Source organism: Aptenodytes patagonicus, chromosome Z, assembly GCF_965638725.1.
Source record: "Aptenodytes patagonicus chromosome Z, bAptPat1.pri.cur, whole genome shotgun sequence".
NCBI lineage: Eukaryota > Metazoa > Chordata > Aves > Sphenisciformes > Spheniscidae > Aptenodytes > Aptenodytes patagonicus.
This window is the reverse complement of record NC_134982.1, coordinates 65,911,868-65,923,939: the sequence shown is the minus strand read 5'-3', so window position 1 is coordinate 65,923,939 and position 12,072 is coordinate 65,911,868. Positions and strand designations below refer to the sequence as shown.

Here is a 12,072-nt window from a genome sequence, read left to right as displayed (position 1 = left end):
TAGACATGAAGCCTCTTGAGTTTGACATATCCATAAATGAGCTTGTTGGCAGGAAATACTTCATTCTTGGGAGGGCAGAATCATGGCAGTGACTATGTCCTGACACAATGTCAGCCAGAGGTAAATCAAGCCACCTTCCTTTATTTTAAATTTCCACAAACTTCATGTGGCGACATCTTAGTTTGGCATGTTTTCAAGGGCCACCCTTATTTTCATGGTAGCAGGATTCAGGAGTAGGTAGAAGCATCTCTGAAATTCAGACCTATCTTGACCATCAGTAAGCCAAAGTCTTGGAAATGAAAAGAGAAACACCTAGAACGCATCATATTGTAATGACTCAGATTTAAAATGGCTCTTAAGAATTGAATCAGTAAAATCCTCTTTCTGTTCGGCCAAAGTACAGGATGAACATACAGTAGATAAAAGTGGGGGGAAGAAGGCGGGGGTTGGTATTCAGGACCTACTGATGAGTTTTTCTAGTGCATCATTGGCTGCTTTTTGTCAGTTACATTTGCTTATTTCTGTTCTCTTATTATCATGTCCATTAATGGGGAGATACGCAACTCTGAAACATTTGAAAGCCAGAGACTGGCATGGATTGCAGTCATTGCAAATTTGGGGGATCTCTGTGGTTTTTATGACTGTGCAGTCTCCTGCTGTGGTTTCCCTTGGCTGCTTGAGGGGTTCAGGCGGCATGGCCGTCTCTGGAAATCCCCCCCGGGGAGCCCCACTGAGAGAAACCTTCTCACAAGAAGAGAACTGACTCATGGTGATATAAGGGACAGATTCCTCAGAAGCGCCTCGGGTGGCTATTTTTTCTACATGCATCACAGATAACCATCATTTTTCTTTTTCTCTATTTTTGACATGGAATAAGTAGTTCTCCTTACCACTGTGTGGTTATCTGAGCTGCTAAGCTGCTGTTCACTTGGATATAATCGTCACAGGGAGCTCCAAATAGCTCCAGGTCTGGAGAGCTTCCAGGCTGGGCTGGCAAAGCTGGGTGGGAGGTTTGAGCAGTGAGTGCAGCAGGCACGCTGCTGCCTCCCTCCAGGCCTGTTCTCCTTTTTTGCTGCCAAACTGTTGTTTCCAGGACCACACCTGGCCTGCCTCCCCACTGCTGGTGGTGTAACACATGCCTGTAGTACCATCTGGTTTTTGAGATCTGCTCTAAGCATCTGACAAGCAGCAAAAAAGCAGTACAGTATCTTACACCAGCAAAGCATTTTTTAAAGCACTCTCCATCTTCTCTGTGATCAGAAAAGGCTACCTTTGCACAGGTAGCAGGCAGCACGGGTGTTCTCAAGCCCTGAGATGCCTGAGGAGGTGAGACAGGAAGACATGGCATTTGAAGAGGGTGATTTTAAGGCTCTTTTGCCATTTGTGTAGTGTTGTTTTGTTGCCTCTTTAAAAAGTTCTATTATATATTAGTTGCTTTCCTTAGCAGGCCAACCCAGACCAGCGAGGCAGAGCATGCATTTGAATTGGCTTGGGGATTCTGCATGCCAGTCTGACGTAAGATGTTAGTTTAAACTGCTGATGAAAAGGTAATTTATCTGCATTCCTTTTAAGTGTCCAGCTGTTATCTCCTGAGAGGAGAGGAGTCAAATGCCTAGAAAAAAAAAATCCGTGTGTCACCTTGTTCAGCTGGAACTGGAAAAGGCAGAGAGGGGAGTGAGGGAACATGCCAGGCTTAAAACAACAGGAGGATATTAGGAAAGGGACTAGGAGCAAAGTGTGGGATGGAAGGTGTGTGCCTCCCCTTCAAAGCGGCGACCAGGCAGAAAGCTAGGGGCCATGCAGGAAGTGCTTCTCCTCCCTCCCCTCCCCTAACCCCATGTGCCTGGGCGCTGGCCAGCTTGCATGGGTACCTACACCCGGGAAACCTCGGGCCTCTGTCCCGCGCGGCTGGCTGCCCGGCTACTGCATCAGGGCTTTGTGTATGTGAAGCTCGGGGGCAGATGCTGAGCTGAACCTAATGGTGCCACTCCGACAGGGGAGCCAGAAATTGAAGGGGTGTTCTTGTAGCAGGCAGTGCTCCCTGGTGGGTAAAACGATGTTCCTAGGGATGCCAAGATGTAGGATAATCAGGCCCCAAAGGCCCCTGACTCCTCTGCCCCTCTCCTCTTTGGAGAGAGCTCGTTACTCCTCTTTTGCTCTAGATTTGGCAAGAGCTGTGGGTGCTCTTGACCCCAGGGCAGAGGGGCGATAGCTTGTGCTTTCACAAGAGGAGGAGTTAGCTCAATACACTCCAAGCCAGGGGCAGAAAAATCAACTTTCTGCATGCCAGGGAAGAGCAGCTTCCTGTTTGCAGCACTGGGGAATTCTTGATGAAATGAGCAAGGGCAGGAAAATCTGCCTGGGAAGACTTCTGGCATATGAAACCTTGAACATGTCTGGAAAAGCCCAGACAGGAGGGAAAATAAGGTGCGCAAGACCTTGCTTAACATTATTCTGGGCCAAACATGGTGTCATTGTGTGGAGGCCAAATTGACAGAAACTGTAGAAATGTGCCCGATGTGATATAGTTTCCTTTACAGCTCTGGCAGAATTCCCCGCTCTCTGCAGCAGTAGCCTTGAAACCAGAGAAAACATTAGGGCCTGTCCGCTTGCCTTCCTATTCAAACCATCCTGTAAGTCTGAAACAAAAAGCCCTTGAAAACAGCTTAGCAACTGCCCACTGAGTGTTTTGATTGTGAAAATACAAAAGAAAAGTCTTTGTTACCAGCGTATTGGGCATTTCACTGAAAATGGTGTTTTTAGCGGATGTTGGAGTAGGCTGTAGGCCTCCGAATACACTTATTCTGAGCTTTTCCTTGGAAAGAGAGCAGTCGGGGATTTCCCCAGCTGACTTCTCAAGTGCCCCACAGCAGAGAGCCTTTGTGTTGGAAGTGAGCCATGCCCTCAGATCATAAGTTTGTTCCCTCTTCTGGGAATACATGCTCATTTTCTCTGTGTGCATGAGGTGCTGCGGCTGTGTTTTCCACAGCTCCAGCGGCAGTAGCCAGTTGGAAGAGGAACTGTTGGGAGCAAAAGCTGTGCTGACTTCTGTGGTCCAGTTGACTTGTGGGCTCACAGAAATTGTGTTCTCTTAAAAATACTTGCTTCTCCTTCCCTCTTCCCATCAAAATACACACATACACACAGGATCCATACTGGTCTGTATTACAGCCTTGGGGCACGATAGTAGTATGAGTTTGGCATGTAAGCTTCTGCGCGAGTTTGTTCTTCAGACTCTGGAAGACTGTCTGGCAGCAGAAGGCCGTGCCACAGCCATACAGCGATCCCTATCGGGAGGATGTTCGTATGGTTGTAGCATGAAATGCAGTTCCATCTCTGGTTCACAGCTTTGACACGTTCTTATCCCGAAAAAATGCTGCATATGACTAGGGCTGTTGTTTTAAAATATTCTGTCTTACTAAGCCTGTAGTGGCTGATTCTTCATATTTGCTGATTTATAATAGCAATCAGGAAAGTGAAGTGGTGCTAGAAATCCTGTAAAGACAGCTAACCCTGTAATGCATTAAAGGAATACAAATAGCACGTCACAATACATTATGACTCCCGTTCACTGCCCAACTAAGCGATCAGTTTTGGAGAGACACAAATAAGGACAATTCTTTCTGTCCAAACTGAGGCAATTAGTGATAGAAATGGAGAGAAGTGGGAGGAGTTAGCATTATGAGGCATGGGATTTTTACAAAGGGATAGAGCATTTGCTGGCCAGCCAGTAAGGTACAGCTCTGAGGTCTCTCATCTGCTACTAAAATAGAAGGTGCAGCACTCTGGGGAAAACCTTACATGTTTTTTGCATGTAATACTCGTTAACCAAGTGTTTATGCATCTCCATTTCCCAGACTAAAACAAGGTATTTACTGTGCCTTCACTGTTGCTGCTATGTTTGTCTATTCAGGTGTTACTTGTTCTGTGAAATGCCTCTTGAAGTAAAGATATTTTGATAGGCATGTTTTAAATTGGGAACAGTGAGTGTTACAGTAGGTTCCTATGTGTTGTTTTTGTAAGATTTTGGGACGTTTCAGCACATGCAATCAAACTGCCCATTGCTTTCCCTGAGATTAAGGTGGGAGTAGGCACTAGCTTAATGCTGTTTTCACTGACTCCAAGACATCAAGAAAAGCCAAAAGAACTGTGTGGATCTTGTCAGCTCAGGGAATACATGTGTTTTACTGGTATAAATGTAAATTTGAGGCATCTATAGATTTGAAGGATTACCCACTGTTACCTATTTAGCTAGTTGGCTCAGAACTAGCATCTGAAAGTTGTTTAACTAGCCTGTGGAGGCACAGGGTGCTCACCACTCTGCTGGCTCTGTATCTTTGGCAAGCAGCAAGACAAGGATGTTATAGGCCCAATGTGAAGAAATTCCTCTGGATGTTTAGCTGAGTTCAGGCTGAACATGACAGGTTGAAAGATGTGAGTGCAAAACCAGACAAAAGGTGATGTAATAGTTTTATCAGGTAACAGTCACCGTAGCAACCAAACTTTACCATGCATGACAAGTTCCTCCAAGTCTTTCCACTGTGTTTCTTTTCCACGCAGCTTTTGTTACAGCAGGTGTGTTAAGGACTTCAGCTGCAGTAAACGGTGGCTCTGCCGTTTCTTTCCCATGGGACTGTGTGCAGTGTTTTCACAGCTATACCTTTTCTTGCACGTAATGTTAAGTCAGCCTCACGTGATTTTTAGTTTTCTCTCCCCATGCAAATACTGAGAATGTTTATTCCATTGGACTTGCTGTTCATGCTAGGTCACAGTGCTAGGCACGGTACTACTGAGCCTTCCCCAGAGCCTCTGGCTGTGGCATCCTTTGGAGCAGACAAGCACCAAATTTACCCTACTCTGTTCTGTCATATCAGTAGCACCACAGACACGTTAGATAATGGGTCTGGCCTCTGCCAGGTCTGATCTTTTCTTATTTATCTTCTATTGCAAGTAAAAACTGGATTTTTTTTGTTCCTGTTTTCTTTGCAGAACACAGATTTTGACCATAGACTGTGCTGAGTCTTTCTGACTGCTAAGATAGGATATAAAAAATAAAATTTATATTTGGGGTGGGCGGTAGTGAGCTTTTAACAGCTGGGGAAAAAAATTGTGTAATTTGAAAACCGAGAGTATGTTACTTCAATGAAAGGACGCATAAAGAATACTGATGATTCTTCATCAACAAGGCCCCTCTTATGTCCTTTTTAATTTGGCCAGTAAACCAGTGTCTGCAGTGTGTTGGGATAAATTGCTAACTTGGAATACTTCCCCGGCTGACTTTGTGAAAGCCCTTCTGTTGCTGAAGCTGGGCACGGTGAAACATGCCACATGTGCTGTCCTTGTCTCTGGTTATAAAATGCTGCCGTTGCCAGGCCAGCCTCGGAACTGCAGGCTGGTGAGCTGGCTTTTGAGGAGTATGTGTGGTCTGCGCAGAGCCGGGTAAGCTTTCACAAACTTTAGGGTATTCATTCCTATGGGACTCAATGGGCTTACGCGGGAGCTAGTGGTAGTCTTGCTATTGGGATGGAAATCCAATTTACTCACTTAGCAGCACTGCACCAAAAACAGGAGGGAAAGGCAAATGACTGCAAAGCGGTTCTAGGCAGCAAAGCACAGACCAGCGTCTCCATGTCACGGAGAAAGGCTCCTGGGTCTCCACATCAGCACCCTTGGACAAGAGGTGGGACAGTCCCATGCCTATATAGGAGCCGGCTGTGGGCAGCCATCGGCTCTGCAGCAGGGAGCTCCCTGGGAAGAAGCACCTGCCTCATGCCACATGCTCACCTGTGTGGGGAAATGCTTTTTAAAGCCAGCTTAAATCCCAAGCTGTAATGCTTACTCCTCTCCAGAACTTCTGCCTTGTTCGCTTTTTCTTTCCCTCGTAGAGATATTTGTAACATAAAAATATTATAAGGTACCTTACTTCCATTTTGTCACGCTTCATGTAATTAGTTTTTTGTTCATAACTGGTAAGTAAGTACTGGTAACTATATCGGCATTTTAAACCTCACTACTGTGGCTTATTTGAAAGAAAAAAGAGTACCTCATAGAAGAAAATGCCTGTGCACTCTCTTCTTCTGTATTTCTTGTGCTTGCCCTTTTCTGTCTGTACTCCCCTCTCTTGTTCTTAACTTTTTCTGTTTCCCACTGCCACATGGACTGAACTTGCTGGCTCCTAAAAAACCCTAGTGATCTACTGTAATACAGACTGTAGTATAAATTACTCAGGTAAATTTGAGGCAGTAACTGAAATTGACAGAATTTCTCTGAGGGTGGTGAGACCCTGGAACAGGTTGCCCAGAGAAGCTGTGGATGCCCCATCCGTGGACATATTCAAGGTCAGGTTGGACGGGGCTTTCAGCAACCTGGTCTAGTGGAAGGTGTCCCTGCCTATGGCAGGGAGGCTGGAACTGATGATCTTTAAGGTCCCTTCCAACCCAAACCATGCTATGATTCTATAGTAATTTCTAAGTAAAAAGAAATTTGTTTAGTAAATTATCTTAATAGCAATCCTGGTATGCTATTTTTAATTAAAATTCTTTTCCTATATGATTACCATGATATTTGATTTCCCTTGGCAGTTTTCTTTGCTATCTCATTCAAGACACAGTAGGTGGCATGCACCAGGTATTCTTAAATTTTTATTTATTTATCTTTGTGATTATTTCTTAGTGTGATTCGATACATACAAGACCATGATCCACCAGAGAAGTTTGGTTTCTCTTTTGTCTGCTGCATCTCTGGTCCTATATTCTAAAATGGTGAATGTTATAAAAATCGATCTGTGGAAAAGTTTAATGTAAGAACTTCCTCATGTGTTATCCAAGTAGTAGTAAGGAAAATATTTTCAGCCTGTCAGCCCAGCACAGGACATCTATTTGTGCACTTGCAAGCTGAAGCATTACTTCTGTTTTGAAAATAGTTTTCTCCCTCCTTTTCTCCTGATCCAGGGAGAAGAAACTGAAAGCTAGAGTGCAAGAGTTAGTGAGTGCTTTGGAGAGACTCACAAAGAGCAGTGAAATCAGACATCAGCAGTCTGCAGAATTTGTTAATGACCTTAAAAGGGCAAACAGGTAAAGGATCTACCAGCAGATGGACGCACCATTGATTTTTTTTTTTTTGCCGTGTTCTGGTAATGCACTGTAATCCTCTCCTTACCTTAATGAGCAGTTTCTGGATCCTTGCGTTCACACAAGTTGACTCTTTAAAGTTATAGTTAGAGATGGGGGAGGTATAAACCTCCCATGTAGGACACTGAAAAATACATAGCTAAGAAGAGAGTGGGGGACATAGGTTCATCTTAACTGAGTTACTAGTATATGCATTATTATTAAAACAAACAAAACCCTCCATTTAGTCAGATTTATGAAACTGTTATTTTGTTTAAAATTGCTCCCTTTTCTTTGGCTCCAGCCTCTTTATTAATAAACTGGCTTCGATAATCACACTTAAATTTTATTGCTCACTCAGTAGATTTTACTGGCACAGTGTTTGGATGGACTGAGAATATGATGGACTGTAGCTGCCCTTCCTGCAGGGAGCCTATCGCTCACAGTGTAGTTTTCATTAATAAATTATACTTGAAAGCCCTTGTGGTGAGGAGCAGTACCCATCTCAAGCTGTCCTACTGAGTCAAGGTGGAGGCACAGAAGATACTTGGCAGCTGACAAATTAGCACAAGATGCCATCCTCTGAATATAACTGTTACTTTCTAAACTGGAAAATGCAAAATTAGTGCTAGATTTTATAAGCTGATTCTGGCCGTGCAATGTTTTTGTAAGTCATTACATGTTTAATGTTGTGGTATCCTGACTCACAAACAGTGCTCTGCGAGGTCATCGGCAACCTCTAGCTGGCTCTTTGAACCATGTTTAAAAAATGTTTCAGTAACCAGTTTACTGGTAAAGGTGTGTACTTGCCCCAGAAAAGATACAGAGATTAGCACTGATCTTCGTTTGGATCAATAAGGTTTGGATCTAATGCGTTTTAAAGCACTAGTAAATTTTAGGAAGATGATCAGTACCCAAACTTTGGAGTTCCCTAAAGGTGGGGTTTTGGGGTGGATTTTTGTAGCATTTGCTATGAATGAACAAGCCTTTTTGAATGATCCTGTATTGCCTTGTATTTCTAACAGCAACTTGGTAGCAGCTTACGAAAAAGCAAAGAAAAAGCATCAAAATAAGCTGAAGAAACTGGAATCGCAAATGATGGCCATGGTGGAGAGACATGAAACGCAAGTAAGGATGCTCAAACAAAGAATAGCTTTACTAGAAGAAGAGAACTCTAGACCACACACCAATGAAACTTCACTTTAAGTGCATCTCTTTCAAAGATGCTTAGTGCCATTACAAATTACTTTCTTTTGGAGGCTGACTTTTAGGTAGCTTCAAACACTAAAAGCTCTGACTGTCAATGCTGACACACTTACTTAAGCACCTTCTCTGGGATCCCAGAGAGGTGTCATGGGGATAATATAAGTGTTAACCTTAAGGACTGTTTCATAATGTAAAATGGCAGTGCCTGAATTATCACGCTATAATTATGTACATTGTCTGTGTCATTATGTCTATATTCATACAGCTTCTCTTCCATTTTATGTATGTCCTATGGGTGACAGTGTCACATAGCAAAATAATTCATGTTAAGAGGTTTTAATTTGGGCAGTTTGGAGATAATTTGAGTTTTCCCAATGCCTGAGCTCCCTCTGCATGCAACTCTGTATTGTACCCTCAAGACTTGCTGCTGTGGTTTAATCAACTAAATGGGCAGCTGCAGAGTAGGGAGATGATAGCCTGGCTTGCTTTTTTGCACCGTACTTGCAGTACTGTTGCTCACAGTGCAGATCAGGTAGGAAAACTCCTCTTGATTTGGAAAAAAAAAAAAAAAAGAAACCCTAGTTGCATCTCTGAAAACTATGATAAGTACTTTTACAGTTTGTAAGAGGACTAAAGGCTGTGAGTTTCACCATGCCAGATAGACAGTCTGTACCAAGGTTGGGTAAGAAATTATAGGAGACCTCCTGGTATTTATAGTGCATGGTGTTTGCAATTACTTTGTGAAACAGTTTTTTTTTCTTGTTAATACATTATAGCCAAGGTTTTCTTTAAGAAGCTGGGCCATTTTTGGCACATGTATAGTGCTTATTACAGCTTTCTGTGATCAAGAGGTAGAATGTCTTCGTTTTATACTTGTTTTGACCAAAAAAGGTACTTATTAGGAATGTACCTGTTTGTTTTTTTGTTTAATATTGACTACATAGGCACAAAACTATAAATGTGTAGGTGTGTGGATATACATCCACAAACAGAATGTGAATGGTGAAGTCTTCATACAGCTTCTTAGGTTAGTTTTTGTTACTGCTAACATTCTTTTTTTTTTTTTGTTTAAGTCACATTATGTTACTGTATTATCAAACTGACTGAATTGAAAATGTTGGTCTATTATGGTAATGAACATTAAAACAAAGCATGGGGATCAAGTTGATTTCTCTCGGGAGCAAAATACAGGAGTCTGCTGTAGCACCTGTTTCATTCAGAATTTGCTTCTTTTTGACTGTAAAACAGCTTCCGTGTTTGTTTTAACATGCCAAACTAGAGTCCATTAACTTCCCTTAGCCTGTTACGGTGTTACACTTCTACTTTGTTGTTTTTCAGGCTCTGTTTTTGAGTGAATCCGATTTCAGGAGTTGTCCATCCTTTTTGCTTTACATGTTGAGTTGCACCTCAAGTTTTATTAGTGTATTTAGAATTACGATAACTTCTCTCATTTATTCCTCCAATTTCTAGTACTAAGGAAATATTTTTAGAGGACTTGAACTATTTTTGTCTACTCTTAGGTAGCCAAAATAGTTGTGGGAATTTGTGTTCTGGCATTATTGTTAAGTCTTGGTTACATCTGAAACTGTAGCAGCTGATGTTCATGACATCTCTTACTACTGTAGCTGCTGTTTTCTTCTTTTCTTAGGGTATTGATTCCTACTTCTCTGGAGTCTGATACATCAGCTACAAAGCCAACATAATACATGATTGATTGCAATAGCAAGTTAAAACAATGCTGATTTCAAAATTAAGTTGTAGGTAGTGATGCCCTGGGCTTAGTTTTGATCAGTCCTCTTTCTGAAGATAATTGCACTTTTAATTTATAATGCGAATGGAAATTTTTACAAACCAGTCTGTTGAGGGAGCAGGCATGTTGATTTCTTACTGTCTTTATGGTTTTGCTAAGTATCTATCTATCTATGATGTTTCCCTTTCTTGGCCAACAAGTTCCAACAAGGAGTGTGGGGTTTTGCCATAAGCTTCAGTGGTAGCTGATCACACTTGTTTCTGAAGAAACACAAAGAAAATTATCCATTGTGTACTGTGGCAAAAATGCAGTTACAGTTTTGTCTTCCTGCATCTGAAACACTTAGTAACTTGGGGTCATCTCACACTGTCCATGTTGAAATACCTTTCACTCAAGGTGACTAGAAACCACTGCTGCACTGGATTTCCTCTTACGCTCAATTTTTTTCTACTTCTTGGTAGCTAGAGAAGCTGTTAAACATAATATAATGAAGATTAAAGCATTTGAATTGAAACCTGTCTTTAAAAGAAAAATACAAATTAAGAAAGCATAAAAGGCACCTGGGTTTAAAGGCATAAAAAGCTGCAGTGTCCCTCCATGCCTTTTTCAGGCCTAACGATTTGCTGATTCTGCATAAACTGGACATTGTTCTACTACATTTGCTGCACGTCTTCCCTGCCAACTGTGCTCTAAAAGCATTTTAGAATGAATTATAAATAATCAGTAAACATAAGCCACTCCCCCTTTCTTCCCATAGGGCTTATAGGTGAAAAAGCAAGACTGGTATCATACAGCCTCAGCAGTAGCTATAGTTTGCCAGACCACCGGTTGCTACTGCTTCATGTGTTGGCATACTGGAAAAGACCACTCGGGAAGTGGCGAAAGGTTTACTGTTATTGTGAAAACTGTTTAATATTAACAATTAGCTGCAGTTCCAGTGTACCTGTTAAAATGACACCAACCCTGAGAATAAATGCCAAGAAACTAACTCCTTTTATGCAACTGTTTGAAATACCAGCACACCAGCCTATAGGCAAGTGTGCAAGTCACCTTGAGTCATAGCACCCTAACTCACTTTACAGTTGTTGCAGAAAAAACACATTTGCAAGGCAAGAAAAATAGGTGGTTCTTGCCAACAGAACCTAAGTTGTTCACTCATTAATTAATCTTAGGGTGTTGTTTTTTTAATTTTCTAAGTCACCAGAGTGCATGAAACTTTGTATTTCACAGTGTGTTCAGAAAAAAAGTACTTTTTTCCTAATTAAATGTATAAATCTTCACCAGCTTGAATGTACTGTTAGCTATTGCAAAGCACACGTGACTAAGTTTGCATTAATGTCAGTATTGTTCTACTGGTTTTATTAGGATTTTCTCCTCCTTTAATACTGTACCATACATTGTAATTTTAGAAACTTTTCACCTTACTGAATTAGCTTTAACCGTGTTGCTGCTTTTTAGTTTCCTAGCTGCTGTAAAATAGCTATTTTGTGTTTATTTGATATAGAATTGTAAAAACTGCATTTATTTATACAGAGACATTTATAATACTTATTTTACAAATGTTCTTATATTCTGAATAAATTTCTAATGCTGTTTCTTTGCCTCAGGGGTTGCTTTACCGTACCTTGTCATCTTATTGTTGAATGGGTCTGCTTAAAGGTCCCACAAAGACTTTCTCCAAGATAAGTTATTGAGGAAGATGCTATGACACTGTCAGGAAAGTTCCCATAATAGGGACATGAAAAGTTGGTAAGAACTCACTGGAGATCTGATCACAGGTTTTAGCGGAGCTCAAGAACATTAGTACTTGCCCCAAACCCTCTGCAGCTTCAATGAACACTTTATAGAAATGGAAAGGCACATATGAAACCGTTTCCACACATCCAGTTCTTTTAATAACAAGTTATATGGACAAAAAAAAAAAAAAATCACTATTTCATAAATACTTGAAAAGCAGTGGTTGAAGTTCACATACTTCCTTTCTCCAGTACATCTAACACCTTTTAA

The 12,072-nt window shown here is 41.6% G+C and overlaps 1 protein-coding gene across 6 annotated transcripts in view; it reads left to right on the top strand.

Moving 5' to 3' along the window:
• The window catches only part of MCC (MCC regulator of Wnt signaling pathway), a 213,463-nt gene extending 201,523 nt beyond the window's left edge, over positions 1-11,940 (top strand). For all 6 annotated transcript variants that reach the window (XM_076361822.1, XM_076361821.1, XM_076361824.1 and 3 more), the window contains 2 exons: positions 6,951-7,073; positions 8,135-11,940. In XM_076361822.1, the coding sequence (XP_076217937.1) occupies positions 6,951-7,073; positions 8,135-8,315 (304 nt within the window). In that variant the 3' untranslated portion in view covers positions 8,316-11,940. The remainder of the gene's footprint in view (positions 1-6,950; positions 7,074-8,134) is intronic.
• Positions 11,941-12,072: the final 132 nt, after the last annotated feature.